Source organism: Pimephales promelas, chromosome 5 (assembly GCF_988280905.1).
Source record: "Pimephales promelas chromosome 5, fPimPro1.hap1.1, whole genome shotgun sequence".
Taxonomy (NCBI): domain Eukaryota; kingdom Metazoa; phylum Chordata; class Actinopteri; order Cypriniformes; family Leuciscidae; genus Pimephales; species Pimephales promelas.
This window is the reverse complement of record NC_142773.1, coordinates 23,768,988-23,785,211: the sequence shown is the minus strand read 5'-3', so window position 1 is coordinate 23,785,211 and position 16,224 is coordinate 23,768,988. Positions and strand designations below refer to the sequence as shown.

The window sequence follows — 16,224 nt, the reverse complement described above, 5'->3', positions numbered from 1 at the left end:
GGCAATATACATGTATTCTTGTCACATCATTTTATTTTTTCTTGTGGTTTCATTTTCCTTTTTAACATAAATGCATTAAGCCTTTGCATTGATTTATACTGTTTATATTCTTGTGTGCATCATCAATAACATGTATGCTGAATCTCCTCCGTCTTAAATACACATTGACCTTGTTCTATATAGGCCTTATAATATAATAGATGCAATTTCGGATCTTGAGATTGTGTGTATCACATATCATGGCCTAGTGAGGCGAAGTGCGTTTCACGAATAGGACATCACAACAACCATAACATGCACAGCCCCCTGGTGTCCGAGCGGTTTATTGAACAGAACACATCGAGCGGCTCCGTTTGAGCTTCACGACTCAATCGAGATTATTTACCCTTTAACTATTTCCGATTTTGAGAGTAACAACATGCTTTTTTGACCGAAGGTGACAAATCCATCTAAGAAAAGGTGATGTCTTATTTAAAATGACACTCTGACTCAAGTAATGTTTTAAAACGGAGTTTACCCGTTTGTTTTGGTCAGCTAGCAATCTGACGTTAGCACTGTGTGTCTTAACAAGGAAGTGAATAGAAGTGTAGCTTACTGCAGTCGTGATGATACGATGCAAAGCTAACAGTTTTACGAAGCCTTTGAACCGATGTAAGTTAATGATATAACGTTATGTTAAATGCATGAAGGTGCCTTATTTAGTGTTTCAGTTTATTTATGAAGTTATGGAAATGCTCAACATGAAGGTAACCTGTTTCTTTTAACGCTGTAGTTTTGTTTAGTAGGCTACCATCAAAATCAAGCACGCTGAAATCCTCCTTTTTCTGACCTTTTTAGAAATGGCTTGGTTCCACCAGGCTTTACAAGGCTCGGGCCAACCAGATGCATCCATGATGCCCCCTACCGCCGTGGAAGATCTGCCCCATACACAGGTCTCTAAGCACACCATCACACAGTTAGGAATGTCCGATGGACAAGGTTGGTCCACCCATCCTCCAGTATCCATCACAGACTTTCCCCCTGCCTCAGGAGGAATCGTCCCCCAACGTCTGGAAGCTCTGTCCTGCACGTCCCTCAACATGGGCTCCAGAGAAAACTCCCTGCCGCTGTCTTTTGTGACGCTTCAGGAGCAACGATGTGTACTTGGTTGGTATTTTGGATGGAACGCTGCTCAGAAGCAACGCTTTTTGGAAGATCTGATCTCAAAGGCAGTGCCTGGAAAGGTGTCTAGTTTATTGGACCAGCTCAACACACTACAGGTGTTTTATTTTTTCCATCCATCCATATCAAAAGATGCTTTGTAGGCAGATCTGTATGTTAACACAGGTATCCTCTTTGTCTCTTAATTTCAGGTGAATGATCGCCCACCCAACATTTTTGAATGCCAGTTAAGACTGTGGACTCAGTGGTTTGATTCATGGAGTGAAGAGGAGAGAAATGCTTTTTTGAACAGCTTGGAGGAAAAGGACCCAACCTTTGTTGCATACTTCTATAGCCGGGTTGCTGGAACAGCAGGCAGAGATTGAGGTCTTCATACAATTTTTCACTCTTCAAAATGTAACTGAAATCAAGTCTCCTATGGACTATTATACTCTTAAATTGTTTTTTGAAAAGCTGAACTTGGTATGCATGTGACCATTAGTTCAAGTGCTTGTTTACTCTTAAAAATCTTATGTTTGGAAGCAAAAACCTGTTGTTGTTTTTCCCCTAAAATAAAAACTAATGTTTTTCATTTATGTTTCCTCTGTGTAGATTTGCTGCTCCAGACATTCAAGTTCAAAATTAACATTTTGTCATTTACTCACTGTTATGTTGTTCAAATCCTGTATGCATTTATTTCTTTTATGGAACACATAAGATATTCTGAAGAATGTAAGTAACCAAACAGTTTTGGTTACCATTGACTTCCATTGTATGGACAAAAAAAAAAAAAAAAAAAAAGACATTTTGCAAAATATCTTCTTTTATAAAGAAAGAGACAGGTTTGGATCAATATGAAAGTGACTTTTCCTTTTAAATGTTAAAAGACACCAACATATAGGATAAATATTGTTTTTCAAATGTAAATGTTTTATTAAAATGAAAGATGCAAGACATTCAAGAATGCACTTGAGAGTCGTTACAATCCGAAATCTCAAAACAGCGGGTATTTTCTTTGCATACATAAACAGACTCCTAATATACGGAGATCATTGCTTGAGCCAATCTATGGATTTTACTTGCTTTAAGATCAAGGGAGGGTCATGAATATTAGAATCACTGCAGGTCTCAATATATGGGTAAATTTTACCCTGCAGCTCATTGCCAGTGAACTTATAGATTTCATATTTATTTTCCGCATCATAAAAAGTAACTTCTTTATTTTTAAAATCCACCTGGACCCCAATTACAGAAGGTGTTTTACGAACGTTTATTTCAATCGGCTTGTCTGCAATGGCAAAAAGGGTTCCGCCTCTTTTCTTCAGAATAACCCAATGGCCAGCCGAAGGGCCATATGTCAGAATACCTTTTCTCTGAGCGGACGATTTGGCTGCTCCCACAACATAACAATTTCTTCCTAACACCTCAATTTCCCAGTAATGTTTTCCAGAATTATATCCATCTTTTGCCAGAACTGCAATAGCTGTGTCGTAGCGCTCAGGGGTGTCAGGTACAGGCTGAGCCAATAAAGAGGTGCGTGCCTCTTTCTCATCCTTTGACAAGATGAGTCTGCGGTGGGCAGTGTTTGCGTCAAACTTTGGCCATTCTGGCATGGGCACACAGGCAGACATTTTTCCATTTAATTGCATTTTTACAGACTGTAACTAATTGATTTTTATTTCCATGTGTAAATTACAACCAGACTGAAATCACAAACTTACCTTCCTTAGGAAGTTCTTTTTTTTCTTCTATAGTTTCTGGAAAAAAGAGATTTATAAAAGAAACAAAAGCACACTGTTAATTCTGATAATAAATAATGCTAATACTCCTTTTGTTTTGCTCAGGAAAAAAAGAAATATCTCACTCTCAAGTTCATCCACTCTCTGTTTAGTCTCAACCAGTTGTTCTCTAAGTTTCTCATTCTCACGGACCACACCTATAAATATTGAGAAAATATTAAAACCTGTCAGATTTCCTTCTGCAGATACATGCAAAATATGTTTTTTGGTCCCTGACCAAATGTTATTTGCATTGTTTACTGACTGTACTAAAAGATAGTGGCACCCCACTCACCGTTTAATTTATCTTTCTCTTGTTTTAACTCCTTTTGAGATTCAGCGACTTCTTTGTCCTTATCCTGGAGTTTCTGGTCCTTTTTAGCAAGGTCTTGTTTTTGTGCTTCCAGGGTCTTTTTTAAATCTGATAAAACAAGAAAACAGTCTTAAGGTTTGAATACAATATAAAAGACCAAATTATAAAATCCAAATCATTGTAATGCAATTTAAGTGTAAAAAAAAAAATATGGACATGTGAACTTTATCATGACTTGGAGTGTTTTGACAGTTTTGTCATACCAGAGATTTCTTTCTGTGATTCTTTTTGCAAAATGTTTTTCTCCTCTTTGATTTTTTTTAGTTTCTTTTCATGTTCCTTCTGCTCCCGAACTAAAACAAAATAAATAAGGAAAGAAAGAAAGAATCAATTACTATAAGGCATTCATTTTGTACATTTTATATTGGAACACCTCTGTCATTCATTACTATATTTGATTCATACTTAAGTCTTGATTTGCAGCATTTATCTCCTTAAGTTTGGCTTCAGTTTTAGCAAGTTGCTGATACTTTGTTTTAAGTTCTGTCACTAGTTCTGGACAACAACAAAAAGAAAAAGATTTAAAAAAAATGATGCATCAAGAGTGCAATTTGCAGCAGCATCATTATTTGTAGATAATTTGACTGCAGTTTTCTGAATTTTCCCCAGTTTATGAACCACATATTCAAAAACCCTTTGAATCTCTTCTCACTGACCTTCATTTTTCTTCTTTGCCTTTTCAAGCTCGCTCTCCTTATTTTCACGTAGCTCTTTCAATTTAGCAATGGTATCATCCTTCTCCTTCAGGTTCAGGCCCTGTTTAGCAAGCTCATTTTCCAGTCTTTGCAATTTCTCATTTAAACCTGACAGAGCATAGAAATGCAGTTAGAGAAATTTAAAACAAAATGGTCAAATCGATTCAACCTTGATATAAAATGATGCAGCAAATTGCACACATAATGAGTAGAATTTGAGGTTAAATATTTAAAAGCACATGAAGACTTAATGTCTCCAGTGGAAATGAGGATTAGAGAGAACCCCAATAGACATGCATTCTTCAATTTACACACGGACTAGAAGTACTGTACGTCATCATAGCACTATTGTTTATTTCTCACATGCTGCTTGGAATCGTTTTATGTCATTTTTATTCTTTGTTTTGGAACGTCTTTCAGCATGTCAGCATTAAAAAAGCAGTTTTCTGATTGGAACCACTGGCCCAAGAAAGCTTGGGTCCATGTATATTTTTCATTCACTGTACAGAAAACTACCATTGCTTACACCCAAATATATTTATCAAGAACAGCACCTCTAATCATTTTAAAATACAAACATATATTGTATGCTATTTGGAAAAGTGAACTTGGTAATGAATTTAAGCACATCTTGTTTTTATAGTTTTTATAGTGTCGTCATACCGGAGATTTCTTCTTTTGCTTTTTGTAGTGCATTGTTTTTCTCCTCTGTGATTTTCTTTATGTCATCATTCAGACTGTTCAGCTTTTTGACTAAAACAAAAGACACAAAACTGAAATTCTTGGAATGACTAGTCATGTGTAGGTGACAATATAATATGGAAACAAACAATATTTTTGATAAATAATCTTTTTTCTTACCCAAATCAGCATTTTCAGCATTTATCTCCCGGAGTTTATCTTCAGTGTTTGTCAGCTGCTGGTCTTTTGTTTTAATTTGTTTCTCTAGCGCTGAGAAAAAAAATTAAACAATAATATTTAATAACACAAATCTATGTTTATTAAGCATCATAATTATTTTCATCTTTAATAAAACTCTGATTTCCCACAGTTAATTTTCACAAGTTATTTGTAATTGTATTCCAAAGGATGTATTCCCTCTAATGACGATTTAGGAGTCTCAACATTATTACACTTATACATAATACAACTTAATAGCACATCAAGTGTAAAACGTACCTGCAATCTTATCTTTTGATTCTTTTTGTAGTTTTTTCAATTTTTGTTGGCTTTCTTTAGCCTCATTTTCTAGTTGTTGTATCCTGTCCTCTGGAAAGCAGCATGTTTTTATTAACAATATACTGGGTTAAAATGCTAATTACATATATAGGAATTAACACAACTTACTCAGCTGAGTGGACTGATCACAGTTAGTCTTCAAAAGCAAAATCTCTTTTTTGTTGTCCTCTATTTGCTTATTTAGACCTGACCAACAACATAAAAAAGAAAGTTTAATAGTCGTTGTTTCCCCTTTAATTTTAAATGAAAAATCAGCAATAGATGCATTTAAGATGGGCTTACCATTGATTTCTCTTTTGTATTCCTCTTGCATTTGTCCTTGTGCTTGTTTTAGTTTGGACATTGATTCCTTTATAGAAATTATCTTCAAGGCTGTATGAATTTAATTATAAGAAAAACATTTACATTTATGCATTTGGCAGATGTTTTTATCCAGAGCGACTTACATTGCATTCAAGCTATACATTTTATTTTACCCCCAGGTTTTTACTCTATTGCAATTTAAAAGGAAATGAAATTAAACTCACTTAGTTCAAGCCCCTTTTCTCCAGAGTTTTGCAACTCAGTCAGCAAACCATTTAATTTAGCTTCCCGTTCTAAATTAAGAGAAGAAAATCACTAATTGTGAGCTAATGAATGACATGCTTTTAAAGGGAAGAAATGGATTTGTTTCAACTCACGGTGAATCTTTTTTGAATTCTCTACAGGATTTTCTTGCAGCTTCCATATCTTAGTTAGTAACTGAAGTACATCCAGAGCTGTAACAAACCACTGTGTAAGTATGAAATGGTCTCTCTTTAAATAAAGAAGATGCAAAATTCAGAAAAATGGGGTTTGACTCACTTTTGGCTGATATAGATCCCTCAGCCTTCAATTGCTGCATTGCCTCCTTCAATTCTTTTTTCTTTTCTTCCAGTTCTTCCATCCTTCCTGAAAATAACCAGATGGAGTGAATGTCAAAAGTTTGGGGTCAGTAAAGCTCTCTCTCAATGTCAAAAGTTTGGGGTCAGTAAAGTTTTTTTTTAAATGAACTTAACACATTTAAAGATTTATTTATCAAGGGCACATTCAACTGATTAAAGGTGACAGTAAAGAATTTTACATTGTTACAATATTTTGATTCAATAAATGCTGTTATTTGAATGTTCCTTACATCAAAGAATCCTCAAAAACGATCACAGTATTCTCAAAAACAAGACATAAATTCAGCTTTGCCAGGAATTTTAACATTTCAAATTTTAACATTTTATTAAAATATATTAAAATAGAAAACATTTATTTTAAATTGTAATGCTTTTACTGTATATTTTGATTAAATAAATGCAGCCTTGGTAAGCAGAAAAGACTTCTTTTATATGTATGTCTAAAAGTATTGCAGTTTGCGATATCAGAATCATTAGAAATACATCCTTCATTACCTAATCCTTGTGCAGCTTTCTTATCCAGATACTCCACTTCATCGATTAGGTTTTTAATCATAAAAACTGAAAACGACAACAACATTGGAGAGAGAGATACAGTAATTATGTGTCAAAATAATAGTGAAGAAGACTTACATAAGGTTTACACAATATGATGTGTTTTTTTTTTAATCACAATGTTTTGTGATGAATTTTGTCATTAATTTAATTACAAATTAGGGCTTCACTCACCCTTCTGAAGAAGTACATCGTTCAATTTCGAAACGGTCTCGTTATATTCAGCCTGCATTTCTGTAACACACAGACACCAAGTATCCTGTTCATACAACTATCCAAAAGTTCTGAAAGGACTATCTCTTTACAGCAGACATACCTTTATATTTCTCCTGGAGTTCAGGGCAATAATCGGTGTCCACACATTTTTCTTTCAGCTCTAGTGAGAGACGGAATCGGGAAGAAGGGAAATTGTTCTTTAGACAAAGACTTTAAATACCCTATATTGTTGAAGATTTTATTGCTGAGGGTTTTACTTTCATTATCGTCACGGATTTTGGCATTTTCTTCCTCTGTCTTCGTCAGTTTCCTTTCAAGTTCTAAAAGAACAACATCAAGTTGTGTTTCTTGAATTAATGGAAAGGCCCAATTTGTATATGCTTTAATGTTAAAAGTGAGGGAGGTTGTATCTGATGGTTACGTGGATTGAATTAAACTCACCAGCTATTCTAGAATTAACTTGCGATTCTTTTTCTTTTTCTTGCTGTTTCAAGGTTCTCGCTTCGTCTATGAGATCATTGATCTTTGTAACTAGGGGGACATGAGGTTAAAATGTTATAAAGCAATGATCTGATTTTCTGACAGGACATTGGCAGACAAATCAACAAATGCATGTTTTATCTTCCAATCCTGATCATTATTGCAAACCCATTTCATTTTCTGATTGGCTGAATCTCTTACTTTGTTGTGATAGTGTAGCATCCTTCTCTTTCAGAGTTTTATTTGCATCATCCAATGCCTTGTTGCGCTCTTTTAGTTTTTTTTCAAGATCTGTGACAGATTGAGTAATAAGTTTTAATCAAAGAAAGAATAATAATGAAAATCAATTCATGGTCAACATTTGAAGTGGATCAAAAAAGCAAATCAAAGTTGTCCTGGGTATTGTTAAAAATTCATATATAACTTTGATGAAAGGTTTTGATCCACTTCAACTGCTGTACAGGGTGAAACGGAAACCTTTAATCCTCTGCTTTGCAGTCTGTTCAACTGTGTCCTTTTCCATTTTCAGCATCGAAACTTGTTTCTTCAGAAGAACAATGTCTCTCTCTGCAAACCAAGCATTTTAATGGTCGCTATAAAGTTCCATTTAGTTACTGTTTCAAATGTCAAAATGAAAGGTTTCACTCACGTAGCCGACTGATGTCACCGGTCGCAGCAGCCAGCTCCTTGTTTTTTTCCTTCAGCGTACGTTCCACGTCATCAAGTTCTTTTTGGAGCTCTGTCAGAAGTCAGTGTACAGTTACAATCTGCTCATGTAAAAAGAATATTAAAGGGGTCATGAAATGGATTTTTTAAGTTCTTTGAGGTTCACTTATAATGTTAATAAAGTTTTTTTTTTTCACAAAAACAAACAAACCATATATACTGTATGCGGAAAACAATTCTTTTTAATCCTCATTCTGACCCTCTGTCTGAAATGATCAGTTTTTAAGGGGCGGCTCCTTTAAGACATGTCAGTAAACAGCCACTGTTATGATTGGCTAAAGTCACTGCATAGGAATAAGTATCAATACCCACTCCCTATTGCACGCGAGTAAGTGTTTTGAAAACATATCATCCATATAAAACCGTGATTTACAGACAAAGCATCATGTAATAATTTACTTGTGGCTTGTGATGCTGCTGCTGTCAGATTTGACACCTTTTTCAACAAGTTTCTTTGTGAACTCTCCATTACACTGTGCCTTGTTTACCAAACAATATGCTCCGAACAAACATATAATCCCCTGATGCGATCCAGGGGATTTAAAATAAATTTTTCACTCTTCCGTTTGTCCTGTTGTCGACAGACTAGTGCGTAAACTATGTCAGAAACGAATCGCAAATCTGTATACTGTTTCCAGTATATAAAGCATTAGTGATTATAATAATGAGTACCGACACAACACTCATATCCATTGTAGGCAAATGTCACTGGGCGGGGCCTATGGTGTGACGATGTATGACTATTCGTCGATGTCTTGCTCTGGATGCAGTCGTATGCAAATGTATTTGCCTGTGTGACGACACAGATCCTGCAATATCAAAACAAGACAGAGCTTTTGGAGCTTGATTAAACAAATGCTTTATAATGAAGAGGATGTTTTAATCCTCATTTATGAGACAACGCTTCCCCGCCATTGACAGAATTTTCAGTATTTCCGTGTTTTCTCTGTTATACGGTGGGGTGGGGACGCTATGACATCTTCTGAAAGAGTACAGAACCTCCGCATCAAAACAGGAAAAAAGAAGACGAAACAAGTGATATCATATGTAAGCAAATGCTTATGTAAACTAAGGCGATCATCAACATTAAACAGTATTTCGTCGACTGAAATGTCGACCCAGGACGAGCTATATAGGACTGTGAAGCTTTGGAGGTGTTGATGGACTCTATGTAGCCTACTCCATCTCCATCTTCAAAAATTAGTTTTTTTCAGATTTTTGCTCAAAATGTTGCTTTTTAAATGAAACTTATCCACATTTAAGTGTTGATAAGAAATAAATTATGCATGAAGCTAGAATAAAATGTTTTGTGTGTGTGTGTACGTTTGTTTAAAAGGCCCTGTTCTTTCTTTTGAATATATTGTATGTTCAGATATTCATACAGCCAAATATTATGGGGGGAATGAAAATTTTGTCAAAATGACAACTTTAAAAAAATAAAAACACGGCCGGGGAAAGAGTTAATGATACAAAAACCTCTCATGTCAAAAGGTAAAGGCAAATTTGATTTCTCATGTCATGATCCCTTTAAGAAATATCAACATTTTTAAAAGTTCTTTAAAGTATCAGTGCCAACCAGTTTTCTTCATCTCAGCCTGTGTAGTCACTGTTTTCAGCATTTCCCTTATCCAGGTTACATCATACTGGAGAGCCATGATTTTCAGCACTGAGACAAACATAAAATAAAAAAAGTATTATTGATTGTTCTGCCAAAAATATATGAACAAATTATGAATTTGCTATAAAACAATTTAGATGAACTGATTTAAGCTACTGCAATACTCACAAAGGCACATTCACACCACGAATGATCACACCTATAAAAGATAGCAACCACAACAAACTCATGATAATGTTTTGTTTAATACAAGTACGCACTGCAGTTATTTTGTCTGCTGCTTTAAATGCTTGAGCTCTTTAAAGCAGGATGGATTCTAATTGGTCAATGATTTTATTGTTCATCGGTTGGAAAAAAAATGTTGTGATTCGAACAATATAATTTTTTTGTGCCGTTATCATTTTAGTTGTGGTGTGGACTCAGCTATTGTTTTACATCTTTATAGTAATCATCTGTGGTGTGAACTGGCCTTAAAGTTTCAGAAAGTATTATTATTTAAATATCTATGGCCTGGTTTCACAGACGAGGCCTAGATTAAGCCTTAGTAGTTCAATTAGGACATTTAAGTACCTTTTATAAAAGTGCCTTAGGAAAAACAGTTGCTTTCAGTTAAAACAGCTCAAACATGCATTTTAGTCTGAAGCTTTGTTTGTGAAACTGGCCAAATATGAGTAAACATAACTGCAAATAACATGAGCCTTAGGTCCTAACAAGAACCATAACTCTCCACTCACTTGGTTTTGCAGTCATTTTATCATCTAATTCTGAAATCAGTTTCAAGAGATCCTTCTGCAGATCTGAAACCAGAATAGAACATGAGTTGATATTTGACTGTTCATTTTTCCCATTAGCAGCTAATTACTGCATGTGTACTGTACTGTATACACTCACTGCTGATTTGATTCAAGTTATCTGGATCTTTGGTCTGTAGCTTCCAGATTTCCTCCATCTGCGATATCACCTTAAGAACTGACAAGCAGAGTCAATCAGTAGACAAAACTTTATGGCAAATATTCATGTTAAGAGAACCAGTCTCACTTTTCACAAAGCTAGCGTCACTTTTCTGAAGTTCCTCCTTTTTCGCCTTCAGTTCTTTGAGTTTTCCGTCCCGTGTTCGCTTCAAATCTATTGTGTGTACAAAAATAGAATAGATATTGTTTTATTACACACTAAAATGACTTGTACAAAAAAGATTCAGAGAGACATACCATCATTAGATGAAGATGCTTTCATTTCTTTCGTTAATTGGTCTATTTCAAAGCTCAGCAAAATAATCTGGATGGCTGTGGAAATGAAATGTTGCCATGTATATTAAATTAACTGTATATTAATTTCAACTGAAAATAATGGGTGTAATATATATATATATATATATATATATATATATATATATTATATTCCATGTGTCTCTAAAATTTCACTCAACTTGCCTGTCTTTGAGGTTGAATCTGTTATTTTATTTACTTGATCACCCACAGTTTCTGCATCTGGAAAGGATGATTCATACATAAATAAATAAGAATCACAACACAATAATCGTGAGATGGACCTTTATGTTTTTAACTGAATCTGCATTTCAAATGTATTTGTTTGCTTTCATGTCAACAAAGCTTTCATACTTCCTGTCACTTACTGGGAGGGAAGGAGAGTAAAATGTCTTACCCATACACATATTCATCAGGTCTTCACATTGTTCTGTCTGTTCGATCAGCTTTCTGTGTAAACCTGGGTGTAGAAAAGACTACAGATCACTCAACAATCTATGTCTGATTTTGGAATAAGGACCCCAATATACAATGAATATTGTTGGCTCCTATGATATCAATCTTACGTTTGTTGTCAGAATCCAGATAAAGTGCCCTGTCCTGTTCCTTTTCAAGCTCTTTCTGGAGATCTGAGAAGGGATAACCCAAAATCACACACAAACATCACAATTCTATTAAAGGTTCTTTTTAAAGCCTGTCAATCAATCAATCAATCAAAATGATATCTACTGTATATATAATTAAAAAACATTCAGATCTCACCAGCTATTTTAAATTTATCCGCTTTCTTTTGTCCCTGGGCAGTGATTAGCGCCTCCATAAATTCAAACTGGAGTGTAAGAATTCTAGAAACTAAAAATAGCACAGAAAATATAATATTATTGATGATGCTACAGTAAAACGTAGGGGTGTAACCATACCCTCATGTCACAATTTGATACATATATTTTGTTAATAAATGTACTGGTAATTAAAATGCTAAATTTGGTATTACATTGGGGTGGAAATGAATACACTTGAACGCGGTGCTGGTTACCCAATGTACAGGACAATGGTGACACCATAATAAAAATGTTCAAATATTCATGAGAATTATTTTAGACAAACATGCTTGCACTCTGTCACTGACTATATATTTGAAATAATGTAGGCCACTTTTTATTGGTAACATAAGACATTTGCCATTATCAGGACCAACACAGTAATTTTTATTTTGGGTTAACTATACATATATTGTCACGATACACATTGTGGCATTTTTGTATTGAGATATATTGAGACACGATATATAGTTACACCCCTAGTAAAACTAGAATTCACAAAATAGAATAATTCATGAAAAATGAGAATCAGGTGTGTTAAAATGAAAGAAACTTACTTAACTCATCTTTTCGCTTCAATTTGGCAATTTGATCAATTACTTCAGTTCTTTTCCCATGAAATATTTTTGTCTGTCCTACAAGATACAAGTCATTGGCAGGATGTATTATTGATTCCCATATCTAAATTCAAAATAATACATAAATCAATACTAGTTTGATTCCAGTACCAAGAAGTTGATCAAGTGTTTGTTTAAGTGCTGATAATTCAGCATTCAGGTTCAATATTTCTTTCTCCAGTGTCGCAATGAGTTTATCTGTGAATCCATAACAGAAAATTGGAAGGAAATGCTGCAGATGTCACAAGTTACCTCTTATTTGTCACATAACATAGATTATAGAAGCTATACATTTATTGTGGAGTTACAAAAAAAAAAAAAAAAACGGAATAATGACATACCAATTTTTTGTATGTTTTCTCTCCTCTCTTGTCGCTCCTCTTTCAAATCTGACAGAAGGCCACTTTTGCGCGCCAGTTTGCTTATAATTTCTGGCAAACGTTAAATGAGATGAAATGATTGTGCACATTTAAATGATCCATTCAGATCATCTCACAGCTGCATCTTCACAATTCCTAGCCTGATATGGATTTTGTAAATATCAAAGACTGAACACTCACCATCAATCTGCACTTGCATCTTATATTTACCAGAGAGACGTGTCTTTAGTTCTATTGCCTCTATTTGCAATGTAACAATCCGCAGTACTAAACAACAAAACAAACTCTACTGAGTCATCTATTGAGGAAAAGACTCAAACTGCAATGCCACGTTTTCAGGCTCCACTGTTCTCATCCATGTTACACTCACCTTGCTTTGCAATGCCACCTTGTTCCTTAGGTTGTTTGAGCTTGTCTTCCAGGTATTTCTTTAATTCTGTGGATTAGATACATAAGAATGAGAAAAACTGACTGTAAAGTATTATTCATACATAATTTCATCATACACACCATTAAGAAGGGTTGATGTTGCCTTATCACTTTTCAATGTCTCTGAGCTTATCTGTGAAACTAGAGGAAAAAACAAAAAAAGTTAAAAAAAAACAAAAAAAAAAAAAAACTAGTCCTGCTGGTTAAGAATTGAGCAAGGGCTCACAAGTGCATTGTCAGCGGTATTGCTCCATGTGTATCTATACCTGCACGCTTGAAAATTTCAACACTTCCTGAAAATTCTTTCTTCATCTCTGACAAGTCTCTCTCTGCTTCCTTTCGACGCTTCTCCAGTCCTGTTGAATTTGAAAATACCTGCATGACTATACACAGGACATTTACAGGTTTTCAAGTTAATAATAAAATATAGTATTGTTGGAACGCACTTTCAATCCTTGCGCCATCTCTCTCAGTGTTTGTTATCGCATCCATCTCCTGTATGTCGATGAATTTCTGTAGAATGTTTAAGACTGAATGGTTGGAAAACAAGGGTAATAAGTGTCAATCTATTGTCTTTTCACAATATTTTACAAAAAAAGGAGATTTATTTCATTATTGTAAAGCAGATACACTGTAAAAAAAAATTAGTAAAATTTACTTAATTTTTTAAGGCAAGTTTCGGCACTGATATTTTTTGAGTAAATTTCACACATAGAATTAAGTAAACTATACTTAACTATAAGTTAAGTGAAAATAACATAAGAAATGAAGTCATTTTTATTTAGCTTATTAAAGGTTAAGTAATATCTGCTAAAATATTGAATATTTCTTTGTACATCATTTCACTCAAACAATATAACATTGAATTAGACCACACTTTTTAAGTATATGATTTACTCAGGCATGTATACGTTACCAATATATATAGTGTGTGTCACCGTAAATTCATTTCTGAAGTTACATGTGTGAACGCAGAACTCAATACTTGGTAGACAATACACAATGACGGTAACATTTGATGGATCGTTTTTGTGTTTGAATGTGTCATTTTAAGTAGAAAATCAACTCCAGATGTCACAAAATGGCAAGTTACTAATCCTAACAACAAAAGCAATGATAAAATAGAGCAAATAATACAGCTGGAAAACAGTGAAAAATTGTTTTTCTGTAGTATTTACTTCACCACAAAATAATTTTTTTCAGTGTATACATATCATTTTCCACATACCATCCTTGGCTGGACTCTTGGTGGCACTGACTTGTTTAAAAAGATCATCCAGTTGCCTTTTAAAACCTGAAAACATGTCCACCGATATAAACATTGAGATGAATATGAGTGCAAGATGGAACTGCATGGTTGATACTTTTAAGTTTGAGTAGATGAAGATGGCTGACTCACCATCAATATTATCCTTCGCTACTATGTAAGAATCCTCACATTTAATCTTCATCTCGTCAAGATCTTTCTGAAGGCCTAAATAAGTACAGATGGAAAGACTGACACTTTTTAGTCATGGTGTTCAATATTTTGGGATGGAAACTCCAAGCTGGTAGAACTGGCCTGGAGTTAAAACTTATCTAATCTCCAAATTGGTTTAATATCTGAATAAAATAGTTTTGAATAAAATATAATTCACATACCTGAAAAATCCTTAGTAGTTTACAGAAAGATAATGAAAAAAGGTATTTAAAGTTTTTTTTTAACAACATACATTTAAAAGTACAAGCCCCTTAAAATGAATTATACAAAAAACAAAGATTTAAAACTGCCTCACCTCTACGGCTCTTCTTTGTCTGGTGAAATCCCTGCGTGCCTAAAATGTGTGGAAAATGTTACTTTAGACTAAAATGAGTGACCTTGTTTAGTTTTTACACTGTGAAAGACATTACAATATATATATATATATATATATATACTGTATATATTGTAATGTAAAATAAAAATATCATAAAAAATTTATATACTAGCCATTTACACTACCAGTTAAACTTCTTATACACACCACTATAACGGCACTGTTGTCTTTGCAGAGCTGCTTTACAGCAGAATTTGAATAATATCTCATATTTTTATAAAGTTTGCATAATTGATTCTGTCCTTTTCATGTTTATACTGAAACCATGTTGAAACAATCTAAAACGTTATATAAATTAAGGTGACTTGACTTGGCATAAAAGTTTGGGTTCAGTGTTTTTTGTAGAAATAAATTAATACTTTTATTTAGGCAGGATGCATTAAATTGATCAAAAGTGACAGTAAATACATTTATAATGTTGCAAAAGATTTCATGTAAAAAAATGTTTTATTATTCATCAAAGATGTATCACAGTACCTACACAAATATTAAGCAGCACAATGTGCAAAACATTGATAATAATAAGAAATGTTACCAAATCAGCATATTAGAATGATTTCTTAAGGATCGTGTGACACTGAAGACTGGAGTAATGATGCTGAAAATTCAGCTTTGCCATCACAGGAATAAATGACATTTTTAAAATAACACAAATAAATACATTTGGAATGAAATGATTTTCAATAAAAAAATGCAGCCTTTATGAGGACGAGATTTCTTTCAAAGACATTTTACAATTTTAACGACACCAAACATTTAAAAGGTGTGATTGTATACTGATTCATATACTTCAGTATACTTGTAAACTGAAGTCATATGACAATATAAGAAGTCATATCTGAAAAAAGCATGTCTGTTTAACCAGTTGCTTGAAACTTACCACAAACGAAGTGTCTTTTTCATCACTCATAGATGAGGCTGCATTCACAGGACCTAAATAACAATCAAAATATCAATGCACTCTGTGTCTTACAATTATTCCTTACTCTGGAAGAAAGGAAACATGCTTACCACATTTAGCCTGTGTCAGCAGGTAAATTGACACAAAGAAAGAACAAATCAGGAGATTATCTATCCACCCCATTACTGTGTGTGCAAGTACTCTTACAGTGA

General features: G+C 34.1%; 2 protein-coding genes across 4 annotated transcripts; one reads left to right on the top strand and one right to left on the bottom strand.

Annotated features, from left to right (window-relative positions):
• Positions 1-268: 268 nt before the first annotated feature.
• c5h14orf119 (chromosome 5 C14orf119 homolog) lies at positions 269-2,427 on the top strand. Of its 3 annotated transcripts, XM_039654635.2 has the most exons (4): positions 269-459; positions 838-1,259; positions 1,353-1,527; positions 1,753-2,427. In XM_039654635.2, exons 2-3 carry the CDS (start codon positions 840-842, stop codon positions 1,524-1,526), a joined length of 594 nt encoding a protein of 197 aa, XP_039510569.1. In that variant the 5' UTR covers positions 269-459; positions 838-839; the 3' UTR covers position 1,527; positions 1,753-2,427. The 3 variants fall into 3 exon arrangements, with proteins under 3 accessions (XP_039510569.1, XP_088987273.1, XP_088987274.1); XM_089131147.1 differs by lacking the exon at positions 1,753-2,427 and having other exon boundaries at positions 296-459; positions 1,353-1,732; XM_089131148.1 differs by lacking the exons at positions 269-459; positions 1,753-2,427 and adding an exon at positions 533-746 and having other exon boundaries at positions 1,353-1,732.
• On the bottom strand, positions 1,455-16,224 carry LOC120465052 (uncharacterized). The gene is made up of 45 exons (XM_089131693.1): positions 16,123-16,224; positions 15,992-16,044; positions 15,031-15,069; positions 14,655-14,763; positions 14,484-14,549; positions 13,702-13,785; positions 13,522-13,611; positions 13,337-13,396; positions 13,197-13,262; positions 13,007-13,093; positions 12,788-12,877; positions 12,558-12,644; positions 12,387-12,464; positions 11,771-11,860; positions 11,575-11,637; positions 11,406-11,468; positions 11,174-11,230; positions 10,952-11,026; positions 10,782-10,868; positions 10,635-10,712; positions 10,478-10,540; positions 9,702-9,791; positions 8,049-8,138; positions 7,877-7,966; positions 7,601-7,690; positions 7,361-7,450; positions 7,177-7,239; positions 7,020-7,079; positions 6,878-6,937; positions 6,644-6,709; positions 6,069-6,155; positions 5,906-5,983; positions 5,753-5,821; positions 5,508-5,597; positions 5,334-5,411; positions 5,166-5,255; positions 4,848-4,937; positions 4,650-4,739; positions 3,948-4,094; positions 3,697-3,786; positions 3,495-3,584; positions 3,214-3,339; positions 3,005-3,076; positions 2,862-2,897; positions 1,455-2,746 (listed from the first exon to the last, which is right to left on the bottom strand). The coding sequence occupies exons 1-45, from the start codon at positions 16,193-16,195 to the stop codon at positions 2,190-2,192; spliced, it is 4,047 nt and encodes a 1,348-aa protein (XP_088987819.1). The 5' UTR covers positions 16,196-16,224; the 3' UTR covers positions 1,455-2,189.

Bases quoted from the DNA above. Each gene is read 5' to 3' on its own strand.
- c5h14orf119 (XM_039654635.2), top strand. From the start codon at position 840: ATGGCTTGGTTCCACCAGGCTTTACAAGGCTCGGGCCAACCAGATGCA. The intron at 1,260-1,352 runs GTGTTTTATTTT...TCTTAATTTCAG, and splicing joins ACCAGCTCAACACACTACAG to GTGAATGATCGCCCACCCAA.
- LOC120465052 (XM_089131693.1), bottom strand. From the start codon at position 16,195: ATGGGGTGGATAGATAATCTCCTGATTTGTTCTTTCTTTGTGTCAATT. The intron at 12,645-12,787 runs GTATGTCATTAT...ATGGATTCACAG, and splicing joins AGAAAACATACAAAAAATTG to ATAAACTCATTGCGACACTG. The intron at 5,256-5,333 runs GTAAGTTGTGTT...GCTGCTTTCCAG, and splicing joins TGATCAGTCCACTCAGCTGA to AGGACAGGATACAACAACTA.